The sequence below is a fragment of the Saccopteryx bilineata genome, chromosome 4, assembly GCF_036850765.1.
Source record: "Saccopteryx bilineata isolate mSacBil1 chromosome 4, mSacBil1_pri_phased_curated, whole genome shotgun sequence".
Lineage (NCBI taxonomy): Eukaryota > Metazoa > Chordata > Mammalia > Chiroptera > Emballonuridae > Saccopteryx > Saccopteryx bilineata.
In genome coordinates, this window is record NC_089493.1 from 53,956,712 (window position 1) to 53,973,709 (window position 16,998).

The 16,998-nt window shown below is 36.0% G+C and overlaps 1 protein-coding gene across 3 annotated transcripts in view; it reads left to right on the forward strand.

Annotated features, from left to right (window-relative positions):
* DENND4A (DENN domain containing 4A) overlaps window positions 1-16,998 on the forward strand; it is a 135,256-nt gene that overhangs the window by 100,927 nt on the left and 17,331 nt on the right. For all 3 annotated transcript variants that reach the window (XM_066273332.1, XM_066273333.1, XM_066273334.1), the window contains 3 exons: window positions 1,865-1,981; window positions 2,541-2,669; window positions 13,678-14,780. In XM_066273332.1, the coding sequence (XP_066129429.1) occupies window positions 1,865-1,981; window positions 2,541-2,669; window positions 13,678-14,780 (1,349 nt within the window). The remainder of the gene's footprint in view (window positions 1-1,864; window positions 1,982-2,540; window positions 2,670-13,677; window positions 14,781-16,998) is intronic.

A 16,998-nucleotide genomic window follows, 5' to 3' on the forward strand; every position in this document is an offset into this window, starting at 1 on the left:
AAAATAAAAAGTTACAAATAAAAATTTAAGTATGTATAAAATTTGTATCATTCTAGTACTGAAGAGTGCATTAGTATCATTACAATATAAAATTTGTTAAATAAACTTTCTCTAAGTAATATTAAAATGGAAACATTTTAAAAAATAAATTACTTCACTAATTCTGACCTTTTTGTTACTACATTTAAAAACTTACACATGAGCCCTGACCGCTTGGTTCAACAATAGAGAATTGGCCCAGCAAGTGGAAATCCCGGGTTCAATTCCCAGTCAGGGCACACAGGAAAAGTGACCATCTGCTTCTCCACCCTCCCCCCCCCCATCTCTTCCCCTCCTGCAGCCATGGTTTAAATGGATCAAGCAACGTTGGTCCCTGGCGCTGAAGATGGCTCCATGGCCTCAGCCTCAGGTGCTAAAATAGCTCAGTTGCCAAGCAATAGAGCTGCAGCCTAGCCAGGCAGAGCATCACCTGGTAGGGGCCTGCTAAGTGGATCCTGGCCAGTGCACCTGCAGGAGTCTGTCTCTGCCTTTCCGCTTCTCACTTAATTAAGACAAAACAAAACAAAACAAAAACCTTGCACATGATTTTTTAATATAAGACACACCTCTTAATGGACAGAAATTTTAAATGTAGAAATCCAAGCATTAATAAAATATAAAGTCTATCTCCAAAAACAGTAACATTTTGGTCTGTCTCCTTTCATGACTACTTTTTAGAATATAAATATAAGCTAATTGTGTTTTTCCATGGCTGGTTTTAGTTCCTAATCATGCAGTATGAATATAATCCAGAGTTGTAATAGTCATTCTCAGGCATTAGCTCTTAAAAATAAAAAAGTCTCTTTTGTTTTTAACTATGACTTTTTTAAAAAGACTGTCTTAAAACAATGCAGAACCTAATAAAAGCATGAATTTCAAGATTATCTTCACATTTGTAATTTGTAGTTTTTTGGGGAATAGAACTTAAAAATTGATTACCAAAATTACAAACTCAAAAGTGTAACATATATTAAAGTAAATGTTTAGTGCTACTTAATACCATTTTTTAGATATTTCTTTGCAAGTACAGTATATATACCATTTCAGATATAGTTTTTCATATACTCATGATATGCTTGTATATTATAAATCTTGGAACTTGAGATCCAAACAAAAAGGTTATATGTTTTAGTTTAAATAATGTCTGCTAAGATAGAGAACTAGGATTCAAAATCTTGTATTTTGATGCTAATCTAGTGAAAATAATTTGCTCAAAAGTAGAGAACCTCTTTAACACAACAATGGATAACATATTAGAAGTTTTCTTCTACAATGCAACTTTTGCTTTTTTTAACAATAACTTTAGCACGATTCTTTTCTCATATTCCCATGTATTTGTACTTATGTGCAATTCAGTAATTATTCAACTGAATTTTCAGAAAAAGTTAATTACCTATTTTCAAATTTAAATAAACCCATTTTTGGGGTAAATTTATGTTCAGCTTCCTATGTGCGAAGGTTCTATTATGAATGCAGATTTTTTTTTCTGCATTTCTTAGTTGCAATTCAAACTTTTACCTAGAAAGTTCATGGACTTATATAAAGAATGTCTGGTTTGTCTGGTCTTTTGGAGCTCAGAGAATAGTGTGAATGTATGTACTTTTGACTGCAATGTGGAGCCGAAAATAAATTATTTTGAGATTATCTCTTCCTTACATTAATAGAGATTGTGGTTGGAATCTAACAAAATAATGCTTTCAGTTGAAAGTTATCCAGAAAAATTTCTATAAGTAAATCCAAGCATTAATGTATTGCTTCTAATTCCAGTTCTCACTAAAGAAGTTTATCATAAACAGCTTAGGGGTTCTTTTCTTTTTTTCCCCAGGTGGCCAGTCTGATCTTGGATATAATTCATTATCTAAAGATGAAATTAGAAGAGGAGATATGTCTATTGAGGACATTCAAGAAGAAAAAGATAAAAAAGGGAGTGATTCTAGTTCCTGTAGGTATTAAATACAAGTGGCTTTAAGTATAAAAGTACTTTTTATTTTTCACTTTCCCATTATAACTCCCTTTTCCTGTCATTACAAGCCCTCTTCACCCCCTAATATTCCAGCATATAAATCTTCATGTGTGAAGTGTAGTCTCAGTTGTACAACTACTCTCTAATCAGAAACTCCTCTTCTTGTAGTAGAAATCTATATTTCTTCAAACACAGGCTCTGAGGTTTAACAATATGTTTCTTTAATGCTTTTATTAATGGTCTATGACTTGTATTTTCCTCCTTGCCTCTTCCCATCAAAAGCAGTGTTTCACAACCAAAGAAGAAATATACAGTGGTATTTATGGACCTCATGCATGACCATACTTAGTAATTTGATATATACCTGTGGCCTCAGATTAGTGTAATTACTTATTTGTGATTGACAAATATAGAGGTGTTCAATAATTTCTTACTACCTATTTAAAGGATAAATATTTAGAACTAAAGGCTATTTCTTTTTATGCCTTCTATGATGTATATAGATCTCATCTTAACAATTTCATTTTAATCTTTACAGTGTCAGAGAGCGAGAGTGCAAAAGGAAGTGCTGATTGCCTTCCTAAGCTCAATTATCAAAGTTCTTCCAATATAGTTCGCCTCAGTGGTACAAACAACACTGCTGATAAAATATCGGGAGAAAGCACAGGTGAGTTGAATAATATACCTCTGCTTTGTGCAGAATGACTTTATCTATATTTCTAGTGAATATTTCTTTTCAAGACATAATCCTCCAGGGTTATTTTTTTAATATTTCTGCAGCCTCTCATAGTATAGCATAGTAGCTTGAATTTTATATTTTATACTTTATTCAGGCTTTTATGATAACAAAGTATAGGGACAAACTTAGGAGCTACATACTATCTTTTGAGTTTGGACTATTGGGACTTTTAGGAAGAGGAAGTAGTAGCAATTCAGATGATTAGTCTGAAGGTACTGTATACTTAGTTTTTAAATGAAGTCTGTAGTCCCTTAGTATTTATATTGTTCCTGTTTTTTCAGAAATAAAATGACAGTCCTTCAGTTTAGGTAATAACAGCTAATATTTTTTCTTTTCAAAGAGCTTTCTACATGTTATTTATATTTATTAATACATTAATGCTTATTATTAGTGAGAGGGGTTATTAGCACCATTTTAAAGATGAGAAAACTAAGGCAAAATGTACTGTTGGCAGAGTACACAAGTTAAATAGTTAATGGAAAAGTCAGTTTAGGATCTGTGATCTCACAAATTTTTCATCAGATCATTTTAGGGGGATTAAGTGGACATAAGATTCAGAGTTTCTAGTAGTAATAGTCTGATCACATAATTATTTTATTTTTGTAATAGCTCAATTCTGCATCATGTAATCTAAACCAGCAATTTTCAACCAACCTTTTGCAAGAAATTTTATAACATGCAATACCTGACTGTTTAGTCAGCGGCACTGACCTCTTTTCCCTTAGATTGTCAAATTAAAAAATGACAATAGCCAACACAACAATAGCCATTCAATGTGAATGAATCAAAATTATACCTATTTTTTTGTCAGACCAAAATAATAATATATTTTTGGTGTGCCATAGAATTTTAGTAATTAGTTTCTGTGTGCCATGGGATGAAAATGATTGAAAATCACTGATCTAAACGAATAATGAAGGACTTGTGCTTTTAAGGCTGAAATATCTCCATTTGTAAATAGTCTTTATGCAATGATGTTTGTTTTTCTGTAACATAGTCAGATGTGCCTCTAGCTCTGGGGGTAGGCAAACTATATATAGCCCTTGGGCCAAACTGGGCCTGCAGTCTACAAGCTAACAATGGTTTTTAATTTTTAAATGGTAGGGAAAAAATCAAAATTAGAATAATATTTTGTGATACATGAAAATTATATGAAATTTAAACTTCAGTGTTCATAAAGGTTTATTGGAACACAGCCACACTCATTCATTCATGTATATAGCTTGTGGCTGCTTGTACACTGCAGAGGTAAAGGATCTACAACTGTCTTACTTTGCATTTCTGTGTCAGATAATTGTTATAACTTAAACATTTAAAATTTTTTCATTGCTATCATGGAATTACTTCACAACCATTTGGTCCTCCCTCCCCCCTTTTTTTTTCTTATTAAGTAAGAGGTGGGGAGGCAGAGACAGACTCCAGCATGTGCTCCAACCCGGATCCACCTGACAAGCCCCTACCAGGGATACTCTGCCCAGCTGGTCTGCAGCTCCACTGCTTGGCAACTGAGCTATTTTAGTACATGAGGCCATTCTCATTGCCTGGGGCCAACTTTACTCAATTTGAGCCACGGCTGCAGGAGGAGGGGGGGGGAATAAAGGAGTGGAGAAGCAAATGGTCACCTCTCCTGTGTGCCCTGACCAGGAATCCAATCTGGGACTTCCACACACTGGGTCAGCACTCTAACACTGAGCCAGCCAGCCAGGGCCCATTTAGTCCTTCCTAATATATGTCTAATTATAACATAATAACTTGTCTTTAATAGTCTTTGCTGTATTGTTCTTTTATTACTCACTCTTCATGCTTACCTTTTCCTTAAGATCTGTTTTTATGAACTTTCTATTTTATTTATGTTTTTCATTAAATTTGGTGGGGTAACATTGGTTAATAAGATCTTATTAGTATTAAGTGTATGTTTCTGTGATAATATGATCTGTATACTGCATTGTGTGCCCACCACCCAAAGTTAAACCATGTTTCCTCACTATATATTTGGCCCCTTTAATCCCAAAATCTCTCACCATTTTCTCCCTGGTGTCCTCCATACTGTTGTCTGTGACTGTGAGTTTTACGTTTATATCCCACATATGAGTGAAAAAGCTAAGAACTAGATGAATTTTCTATTTTAATATGATTATAAACAGAGTAAGCAGCAGCTGACTCATCATCTGGCTTTTGGTTACCTTCTATTCTCAACAAGTTAACTTTTTAAAGCCTATAATAGATGTCCTAGGTGTAAATTAGAGTTGTTAGTTTATCCTTAAGATTTTTGGTTTGAAAACTTTTCCATCTGCTAAGTACTGGGTTTATTATTACTTCCAAAAACTAGATAATATGGGATTTACAAGAATACTTATTTTTTAATATCTAATTTCTTATATATTAGTACATGTTATGATTCAAAGCCTTTTTCAGATATATATATATACATATAAATGTATGTGTGTGTATATATATATATAATCTGACAGCTTTTAAAAGATATGGGAGTAAAATAAGCAGAGATGTTTTAATGTGTGATTGGATATTGAAATAAAATCATCACCCTATAGTTACTTTATAATTATCTTGAGAATTTAACATTTCAATAAGTATATATGGAACTGATAGTTCAACCACTGGAAATTTACTCTGAATATGAATGCATCCTTTTTTCTAACCCCAATTCTGGTTTTAGTGTGTTTTTACTTTTTCTCTTTAGCTACCATATTTAGCTGTGATATGTCATATGATAATATATTATACTATGTTACATTATGGGTTGGTATTTGTGACATTTGTTTCCCAGCGGAAAATATTCATTCAGTAATTATTTTTGAGCTCCTAATTTATGCTACCATATGCCAGGTGCTACTGGGGATATAATAATAAGGAACAAAAAAGAAACATGGTCTCTGTCTTCATAAAGCAAGTAGGTGGTGTAGTATCACTTCTGGGCCTTTTGGCTAAGATCACATGTGAGGAAGCAGGTGAGATGGGAAAACATTAATCAAATAATCAAGTAAATGTGAAAATGCTCTGAGATTAAGTACTGTGAAGAAGTGCTGAGACCACACCTAGGGAACACAGAGGCAACACCCAGTGGACTCCAGTGGCCAAAGCCTTCTTTTACACAGACAAAATGAGAAAGCAGAGAAATGCAACACAAATGAATCAAGAGTAATCCCCAGAAAAAGACCTGAATGAGTCAGATATAACCAAATTACCAGATGCAGAGTTTAAAATAACAATTTTTAGGATGCTCAAAGATATTAGAACAACAATAGATGGTCACTACGAACACCTAAATAGATAACAAATATAAAAAAGGACATTGAAATAATAAAAAAAAATCAGAAATTACAAATACAATATCAGAAATGAAGAACACAATGGAAGGAATTAAAACCAGGATGGATGAAGCTGAGAATCGAATCAGCGAGTTAGAGGACAAGATAAATAAAGGCATGGAAGCAGAACAAAAAAAAGAAAAAAGACTCAAAAAGTCTGAGGAAACTCTAAGAGAGCTCTGTGACAACATGAAGAGAAATAACATCCGCATCATAGGGGTTCCTGAAGAAGAAGAGAAAGAACAAGGGATAGAGACTTTGTTCAAACATATCATAGCTGAAAACTTCCCTCAATTAAGGCAGGAAAACATCTCACAAATTCAAGAAGCACAGAGGACTCCATTAAAGAGAAACCCAAAGAAATCTACACCAAGACACATCATAATTAAAATACCAAAGCTAAGTGATAAAGAGAAAATATTAAAAAGCTGCCAGAGAAAAAAAGGCTATCACCTACAAAGGAGCCCCCATAAGGATGACTTCCAACTTCTCAACAGAAACACTTGAGGCCAGAAGGGAATGGCAAGAAATATTCAAAGTAATGCAGAACAAGAGCCTACAACCAAGACTACTTTATCCAGCAAGGCTATCATTTAAAATTGAAGGAGAAATAAAAAGCTTCCCAGACAAAAAAAAAAAATTCAAGGAATTCACTACAACCAAACCAAGGCTGCAAGAAATGCTAAGGGGCCTGTTGTAAACAGATCAAAGGAGAAAAAGAATATAGCAAAAGAGGAATACAGTTTTAAAGAATAAAATGGCAATAAACAATTATATATCAATAGTAACCTTAAAAGTAAATGTATTAAATGATCCAATCAAAAGACATAGGGTAGCTGCATGGATAAGAAAACAGGACCCATACATATGCTGTCTACAAGAGACACACCTTAAAACAAAAGATGCACATAGACTGAAGGTAAAAGGATGGAAAAACATATTTCACGCAAATGGAAATGAAAAAGAAGCTGGGGTAGCAATACTTATATCAGACAAAATGGACTTTAAAACAAAGACTATCATAAGGGATAAAGAAGGTCACTTACATCACTAGATAGATCTTCAAGAAAGAAAATTAACAAAGAAGCAGCAGACTTAAAGGACATACTAGATCAACTGGATTTAATAGATATCTTCAGAACCTTTCACCCTAAAGCAGCAGAATATACATTTTTTTTCAAGTGCTCATGGTACATTCTCTAGGATAGACCACATGTTAGGACACAAAAGCGGTCTCAACAAATTTAAGATTGAAATCATATCGAGCACTTTCTCTGATCACAATGGCATGAAACTAGAAATCAACCACAACAGAAAAACTGAAAAATACTCAAACACTTGGAAACTAAATAGCATGTTATTAAAAAATGAATGGGGCCCTGGCCGGTTGGCTCAGCAGTAGAGCGTCAGCCTGGCGTGCAGGGGACCCGGGTTCGATTCCCGGCCAGGGCACATAGGAGAAGCGCCCATTTGCTTCTCGACCTTCCCCTTTCTCTCTGTCTCTCTCTTCCCCTCCCGCAGCCGAGGCTCCATTGGAGCAAAGATGGCCCGGGCGCTGGGGATGGCTCCTTGGCCTCTGCCCCAGGCGCTAGAGTGGCTCTGGTCGCGGCAGAGCGACACCCCGGAGGGGCAGAGCATCGCCCCCTGGTGGGCAGAGCGTCGCCCCTGGTGGGCGTGCCGGGTGGATTCCGGTCGGGCACATGCAGGAGTCTGTCTGACTGTCTCTCCCCATTTCCAGCTTCAGAAAAATACAAAAAAAAAAAAAAAGAAAAAAAAGAATGGGTTAACAATGAGATCAAAGAAAAAATTAAAAAATTTCTAGAAACAAACAATGAGTAAACATCAACTCAAAGTTTATGGAACACAGCAAAAGCAGGACTGAGAGGGAAGTTCATAGCATTACAGGCATCCCTTAAGAAGCTAGAAAAAGCTCAAATAAACAACTTGACCCTGCATCTAAAAGAACTAGAAAAATAACAGCAAGTAAAGCCCAGAGCTAATAGAAGGAAGGAAATAATAAAGATCAGAGCAGAAATAAATGACATAGAGGCTAAAGAAACAATACAGAGGATCAATGAAATCAGGAGCTGGTTCTTTGAAAAGGTAAACAGGATCAATGAACCCTTAGCCAGACTCACCAAGAAAAAAAGAGAGAGGACTCAAATAAATAAAATTAGAAATGAAAGTGGAGAAATAACAATTGACAACAGAAATACAAAATATTGTAAGAAAATACTATGAAGAACTGTATGCCAAAAAACTAGACAACCTAGATGAAATGGACAAATTCCTTGAAAGATATAATCTTCTAAAAATTAATCTGGAAGAATCAGAAAACCTAAACAGACCGATTACAACAAATGAGATCAAAACAGTTATCAAAAAACTCCCAAAAAAGAAAAGTCCTGGGCCTGATGCTTCACAAGTGAATTCTACCAAATATTCAAAGAAGAACTAACTCCTATCCTTCTCAAGCTATTTCAAAAACTTCAAGAGGAAGGAAGACTTCCAAGCTCCTTTTATGAGGCGAGTATAATTCTAATTCCAAAACTAGGCAAAGACAACACAAAGAAAGAAAATTATAGGCCAATATCCCTGATGAAATTAGATGCTAAAATCCTCAACAAAATATTAGCAATATATGAAAAAAATCATACACCATTACCAAGTGGGATATTCTTGGAAGGCAAGGCTGGTACAATATTCGCAAATCAATCAATGTGATTCATCACATAAACAAAAGGAAGGAGAAAAACCACATGATAATTTCAATAGATGCAGAAAAAGCATTTGATAAAATTCAGCACCCATTCATGATCAAAACTCTCAGCAAAGTGGGAATACAGGGAACATACCTCAACATGATAAAGGCCATCTATGACAAACCCACATCCAACATCATACTCAATGGGCAAAAATTAAAAGCAATCCCCTTAAGATCAAGAACAAGGCAGGGGTGCCCCCTTTCACCACTCTTATTCAACATAGTTCTGGAAGTCCTAGCCACAGCAATCAGACAAGAAAAAGAAATAAAAAGAAATCCAAATCGGAAAAGAAGAAGTAAAACTATTATTATGTGCAGATGATATGATATTGTATATAGAAAATCCTAAAGTCGCAGTCAAAAAACTACTAGACCTGATAAATGAATTTAGCAAGGTGGCAGGATATAAAATTAATACTCAGAAATCAGAGGCATTTTTATACACTTAACAATGAACTTTCAGAAAGAGAAATTAAGGAAGCAATCCCCTTCACCATTGCAACCAAAAAAATAAAATACCTAGGAATAAATTTAACCAGGGATATTAAAGACTTGTACTCGGAAAATTATAAAACATTGATAAAAGAAATCAGGGAAGATACAAACAAGTGGAAGCATATACTGTGCTCATGGTTAGGAAGAATAAACATCATTAAAATGTCTATATTACCCAAAGCAATTTATAAATTCAATGCAATACCGATTAAAATACCAATGACTTACTTCAAAGATATAGAACACATATTCCAAAACTTTATATGGAACCAAAAGAGAACATGAATAGCCTCAGCAATCTTGAAAGGAAGAATAAAGTGAGAGGTATCACATTTCCAGATATCAAGTTATACTACAAAGCCATTACTCAAAATAGCCTGTACTGGCATAAGAACAGGCATATAGATCAATGGAACAGAACAGAGAACCCAGAAATAAACCCACAACTCTATGGACAACTGATATTTGACAAAGGAGGTAAGAGCATACAATGGAGTAAAGACAGCCTCTTTAATAAATGGTGTTGGGAAAATTGGACAGCTACCTGCAAAAAAATGAAACTAGACCACCAGCTTACACCATTCACAAAAATAAACTCAAAATGGATAAAAGACTTAAATGTAAGCCATGAAACCATAAGCATTTTGGAAGAAAACATAGGCAATAAGCTCTCCGCCATCTCATGGGCAAGTGAAATAAAAGACAGGATAAACAAATGGGACTATATCAAACGAAAAAGCTTCTGCACAGCTAAAGACAACAAGAACAGAATAAAAAGACAAACTACACATGGGAGAATATATTTGACAATACATCTGATAAGGGATTAATAACCAAAATTTATAAAGAACTTGTAAAACTCAATACCAGGAAGACAAACAATCCAATCAAAAATGGGCAAAAGAAATAGACACTTCTCCAAAGAGGACATACAGATGGCCAATGGGCAGATGAAAAAATGCTCAACATCACTAATCATCAGAGATATGCAGATTAAAACCACAATGAGATATCACCTCACACCAGTCAGAATGGCGTTCATCAACAAAACAACACAGAATAAGTGCTGGCGAGGATTTGGAGAAAAGGGAACCCTCCTGCACTGCTGGTGGGAATGCAGACTGGTACAGCCACTGTGGAAAACAGTATGGAGATTCCTCAAGAAATTAAAAATCGAACTGCCTTTTGACCCAGCTATACCACTTTTAGGAATATACCCCAAGAACACCATACACTGTTTGAAAAGAAGAAATGCACCTCCATGTTTATGGCAGCATTGTTCACAATAGCAAAGATCTGGAAACAGCCCAAGTGTCCGTCAGTGGACGAGTGGATTAAAAAGCTTTGGTACATATATACTATGGAATACCACTCAGTCATAAGAAATGATGACATCGGATCATTTACAACAACATGGATGGACCTTGATAACATTATACTGAGCAAAATAAGTAAATCAGAAAAAACTAAGAACTATATGATTCCATACATAGATGGGACAGAAAAATGAGACTCAGAGACATGGACAAGATTGTGAGGGTTACGGGGTGTGGGGGAGGAGTGGGAGGGGGTTGGGCGAGGGAGGGGCACAAAGAAAGCCAGTTAGAAGGTGACAGAAGACAATTGGACTTTGGGTGATGGGAATGCAGCATAATCAAATGTCAAAATAACCTAGAGATGTTTTCTCTGAACATATGTACCCTGATTTATCAATGTCACCCCATTAAAATTAATTTTTTTAAAAAGTGCTATAAATTGCCACAAGAACATAGAATAGAGAAACACATCCTAGGTTTGGGGCAGCATTGGTCAGGAAAGGTTCCTTGAGAATATGGTTTTTGAGCTTAGACCCTGAAGTATGAGTAGGAGACAGATGAGGACAGGGAGGAATGAGGGAAGCTCCCAAGCAGAGGGAAGCAGTAGGTGAAAGACTGTGTGGTGGGAGGGAATACAGCATGAGCAAAGATCTGAAAAGGGGCTAGTATATAAGCTAGGAATTCTTTCAGCTTTAAGCCTCAGAGAATATGGCTAACAGTGGCTTAACAGTCAAGCATGTTTTTCTCAAAACATTCAAAGGTGAACAATTGCTCAAAGTGTTGGTTCAAGAATTTTGTCATCAGTTCTCTGGACCTAACCATGATGATATATAGCGACTGGCAACTTTAGACATCACATATCTGTTCAAAGCAGAAAGAATGGGGAAGGGGGCCAGTAACCACATTTATCCCCTTTTTACCAGGAAGTTTTTTCCAGAAACCCTCAAAAACTACTACTTTAATATCACTGTCCAGAATTATATCGTAGAGCCACCTGGCTCAAGGAGGTTAAAGAGTTTGCAGCCTCTGTGTTAGAGGCATGCAGATCCAGAGCAGTTTATATAAAACATGGAATTTAGCACATATGTAAACTTAGAATCATAAGCTGTTCTGTAAATGGTCAGATAGTAAATATTTTAGGCATTGCAAACCACAACATAGTCTCATCACCTATTCTTTGTGTGTGTGAGTTTTACAACCCTTTTTAAATGTAAAAACTATTTGAAACAGTTTACAGGCTACATTTGGCTCAGAGGTGTAGTTTGTCAGTACCTGGTATAATTTGAAAAACCAGCAGCTGTATTGGTCTTCAGACCATAGGATAGTTCTGACTTTGCAAGGGAAGCCTTGCACATCTATTTAAATGCAATCCCAGAGTATTATCTTTGGGTTATAAGATTCCTCCAAGTCTTTGATAAGTAGCCTGTCAAGCAGATAGTTTCCTAGATTATCAGAAGAGAGTATATTCTTGGTTTCTTATGTTCTTAATCATAAGCCAATATAAAAAAAAAGAATAAATTTATCTCTCTGCTATACTGTTTTGCTTATTAATGGTATATGCTTATTAAACAATTTTAGTTTGTAGAATTTGATAGTCTCTAGTATTACCTCTTCTCTCCTATCCTTGATACCTGAATGCATCACCTGGCAGGAAAAAAGCCACATTTTTAATAATTGGTTGTAGAGAGCTAATTCTGTTGGATGAAGCACATAAAAAAGAATAACTGAGGCTCTGGCCAGGTGGTTCAAGTGGATAATGTGTCTACCTGGCATGCCAGAGGTTGCAGGTTCAATCCCCTGTCAGGACATGTACAAGAAGCAATCAATGAATATACAACTAAATGGAACAACTAAGTGAAATAAGTTGATATGTCTCTCTCTCTCACTCACTCACTCCCTACCCCTCATCCTTCCCCTCTCTCCCCCTTCTTCCCCCTTCCTCCCCCCTTTTTCCCTCCCTTCCTTCCCCCTCCCTCCCCCTCCCTTCCTCTCTCTCTCAAATCAATGGAAAAATTATAACTAGAAAAAAAGAAAGAATTGTTGACAATACCATACCTAGTCTCAGGATTTAGAAGACTCTCACATAAGTGAGGACAATTAAAGTGATCAGAAATCTGGAGTTGTACTTTCAGTATTGGTACCTAAGTAATTTGGTAAGAAGCAATGAACAATGTTTCTGAATAGAAAGTGGCCATTTACATTTGACTGGTATAAATTTGCAATCAATATATAAAGCAAAGGTAAATTTCTTTATTCACATCTATAGTCATAAGGATTTGAAGTTTTTAAAAATAATTTTTATTTATAGATAATGTACCACAGTTGCCTTATATTTGGTTTGGTGTAGTGTAATAGGTTTAATTTTTCATTATTATAGGCAGAAGACTCAGACTCTTAAGGTCATCTAAAACACCACAGTTTTATGACCATTGTTAGTTAATCAATTTAGTGGAATTAACATGAATTTATTATTATTATTAAATATACCATGAGTAAATATTAATTTTAATTTATAAGTTTTAAAAAGCAATGCATCCTAATGTCTAGGAGTATGCTCTTTATAGTTAGCTAAATTTGGATTTGAATCTCATTTCTGTCATTTAAGGACTGGCTAACTTTGGGCTAGATAATTAATCTCTCTGAATGTCATTTTTTCTCAGCCTATAAGGATGTTGTAATAATTATGGTAGATATGGAATGCCGAGGTCACCGGTTCAAAATCCTGGGCTTGCCTAGTCAAGGCATATATGAAAGTTGATGCTTCCTGCTCCTCCACCCCTCCTCTCTCTCTCTCTCTCTCTCTCTCTCTCTCTCTCTCTCTAAAAATGAATAAATTTAAAAAAATAATAATATAATAATAATTATGGTAGATAATGTAAGTAAAGTGCCTAGTATAGTATCAGTCAAATAGCAGCACTTGATGAGTGTTTGCTATTACCATTTTTATTACTAGTATTTTAAATATGTATGACAACTTATATTATTAGCACATTACCTTTTTCATAACTACAAACACTTTTCTTATTTTTCAGAAAACACATCTGAGCCCCTCTTAATATCATCTTTTGAGAATACAAATGAAGCAGGAAACATTCAAAGTAGATGCTTCAGGAAAAGACATAAAGATGACAGTGAGCCTGATTTGCAACAGCAGATGTCCTGGGGAAACAGAAGCCGCAATCTTAGTGGAGGAGTAGTGATGGGACTTATGCTCAATAGAATTAACCAAGAAGCAAACCCTGGAGACATGGTTGAAAAATTAGGAGCTGATGCAAAAATCCTTTCACATGTTATCTCAAAAAGCGCAAGACCCAATAGTCTTGATATTGGAAGGCCATCTTTAAGATCAAAAAGAGACAGTCTAGAAAAGGAATCTAGTGATGATGACACACCTTTTTATGGTTCTAATTGTTTGACAGATAAAGTGGATTCTCCAGTTATTTTTGACTTAGAAGACTTAGACAATGAAACCTATGGGTCAAAAATGGGATATGTTGCTACACAGAATTCCAAAAGGATTCAACGTCTGAACAGCAGCTTTTCAGTAAAACCTTTTGAAAAAACTGATGTTGCAACAGGATTTGATCCCCTCTCTCTTTTGGTTGCTGAGACTGAACAGCAGCAAAAAGAGGATGAGGAAGAAGATGAAGATGATAGCAGCAAAAGCATTTCCACACCATCTGCTAGGCGTGATTTAGCTGAAGAAATTGTGATGTATATGAATAACATGACCAGTCCTTTGACAAGTAGGACACCAAGCATTGATATACAACGGGCATGTGATGATAAAACGGCCAGTAAGAAAAGTCCAACATTGGTCAAGGCATGTAGAAGATCTAGCCTGCCTCCTAATTCCCCTAGGCCAGGGAAACTTACCAAATCTAAAAGTTATACAAAGAGTGAAGACAGACCAAGGGATAGACTCTGGTCTTCTCCAGCCTTCTCACCTTCTTGCCCATTTAGGGAAGAATCCCGAGATGCAGTAACCCATTCCTCACCTTCATTTAATTTAGATACACTACTGGTACCTAAACTAGATGTTCTAAGGAACAGTATGTTCACTGCTGGAAAAGGGGTTGCAGAGAGAGCTAGCAAATTGTATTCAAGACTCGCCATGTATACCACATCATCTAAGGTAAGTTTGGTTAGTATTTTCTACTTTTCCTTTTATCCTCCTTCACCATCTCAAGTCCCTTACTTGCCAAGATGTCTGGTTTTTTACATTCTCTTTAAATACAGCTTTACAAAAAGATTCATGGGATGTGTAAGGTTTCTTAAGTATCAGAATTTGAACTTTGAATTTGAATAAAAACTTCAAAAGGAAATTAAAGTCACTAAGGTTATGTTTATAGTTCAGTTTTGAAAGAAAGTGATTTGTGGCTAGAATAAAATATAGCGTTATATGAAAATACTTCATCTCCTTCAAATGCAGATTTATTTTCAGACACAATGTCCAGCATGCCTTCAAAAATTAGCAGCCAGACATAGGATTTCTCCTCCTGGTTAGGATGGAGCAGCTCGTGATGGACCTATATACCTCCTAAGAACAAAAAGCTAGATAAAATATAGAAAGTAGCTGAGGAGAGTAAAAAAGGACAAATATACAGTGACAAAAAATGATTTGACTTTAGATGATGGGCATACAACACAATCAACAGTTCAGATATAGAGATGTTTACCTGGAACCTATGTACTCTTATTGATCAATGTCATACCATTAAATTTAACTTTCTAAATAAAATTTTTTTAAAAGAAAAAGAAAGTAGCTATTTAAAGTTAAAGCAACTAGAAATTAGAGGGGCAAGATTCTAGAGAGAGGAGAATTGTGGAGGTGAGCTAAAGTTCTACAGCTAAATTTTTCCCTGAGGGCTTTTGCTTGTGTTGAGCACAGAGCAAGAGCTTGCAAATCCAGCCTTTGCCTTACCAGAGGGCTGTGGAGAGGGGATGGAGGCCAGCAGAGCTTTGGGGATCTTATAGAGATGGAGAGACAAAATTGGAGACTTGAGGATCTTAAAATACACATTATTTTCCTTCAAGATATTTTTCAAATACTGAAACTGCGTGAGACAGGAGGCTAAAAAAGGTAAGTGGAAAGTTTGTAACAGACAGATCTCAGAAGTTTTATGGTACTAGGGATATAATAGCTAGATATAATAGCTGCTAGATAACGGGATGGTGGTGGTGGTAAACACACTAGGCCCTTAGTTGGAAGTCCTGCAGAGCTATGCCTTAGGAATATTGGCAAACTGGAGATAGACTGAGCCTGACCAAAACTGAAACCTGGACTTGACTCAGCTCAGTCTGTGGTTAGATTAAAATAACTCACCCTTATCTAAAAGAGGAAATAGTGTACCCTTTCTGGAGGAATACAGTATCATCTGGGTTCATGTAATTTTTTATAGTCTTTCATTCAATTAAAAAATAATTATACCAAGAGACAGGACCATAACTAGAAAACAAAAGACAAACAAATGGTAGAAACAGACTCTTGGGACATCCAAATATTTGAATTAGCAAGCAAGGGATTTTGAAATAATTATGTTCAAAAAAATAAGGGAAAAGGTAAAAACAAAACAGCTATAATGATGGAAAATTTCATCAGATAATTATTAAAAAGAATCAAGTAGCCTGACCAGGCAGTGGCGCAGTGGATAGAGCGTCAGACTGGGATGCGGAGGACCCAGGTTCGAGACCCCGAGGTCGCCAGCTTGAGCATGAGCTCATCTGGTTTGAGCAGAGCTCACCAGCTTGGACCCAAGGTCGCTGGCTCCAGCAAGGGGTTACTCGGTCTGCTGAAGGCCCATGGTCAAGGCACATATGAGAAAGCAATCAATGAACAACTAAGGTGTTGCAATGAAAAACTGATGGTTGATGCTTCTCATCTCTCTCCATTCCTGTCTGTCCCTATCTATCCCTCTCTCTGACTCTCTGTCTCTGTAAAAAAAAAAAAAAAAAAAGAATCAAGTATAAATTCTAGAATTGAAAACGATACAAAATTTGAGAATGTAGTCATTGGTTTTAATAGCAGACAAAACACAGAGAAAAGAAAGGCTAGTAAACCAGATGAGGAGTTGGTAAAAAATATCCATACTGAAGCAAAGGCAGGGAAAAAAATGGAAAAATACACAAATGAATGTGGGTTTTAGTGAAAGTGCCTAACATTGATGCATTTGAGTTCCAGAATAAGAGGAAAGAATGGGATAAAAGGAACATTTAAAAAGCTAATTGCCACCTGACCAGGCAGTGGTGCAGTGGATAGAGCATTGGACTGGGACATGGAGGACCCATGTTCGAAACCCCAAGGTCGCTGGCTTGAGCGTGGTCTTACCAGCTTGATTGCGAGGTCGCTGGCT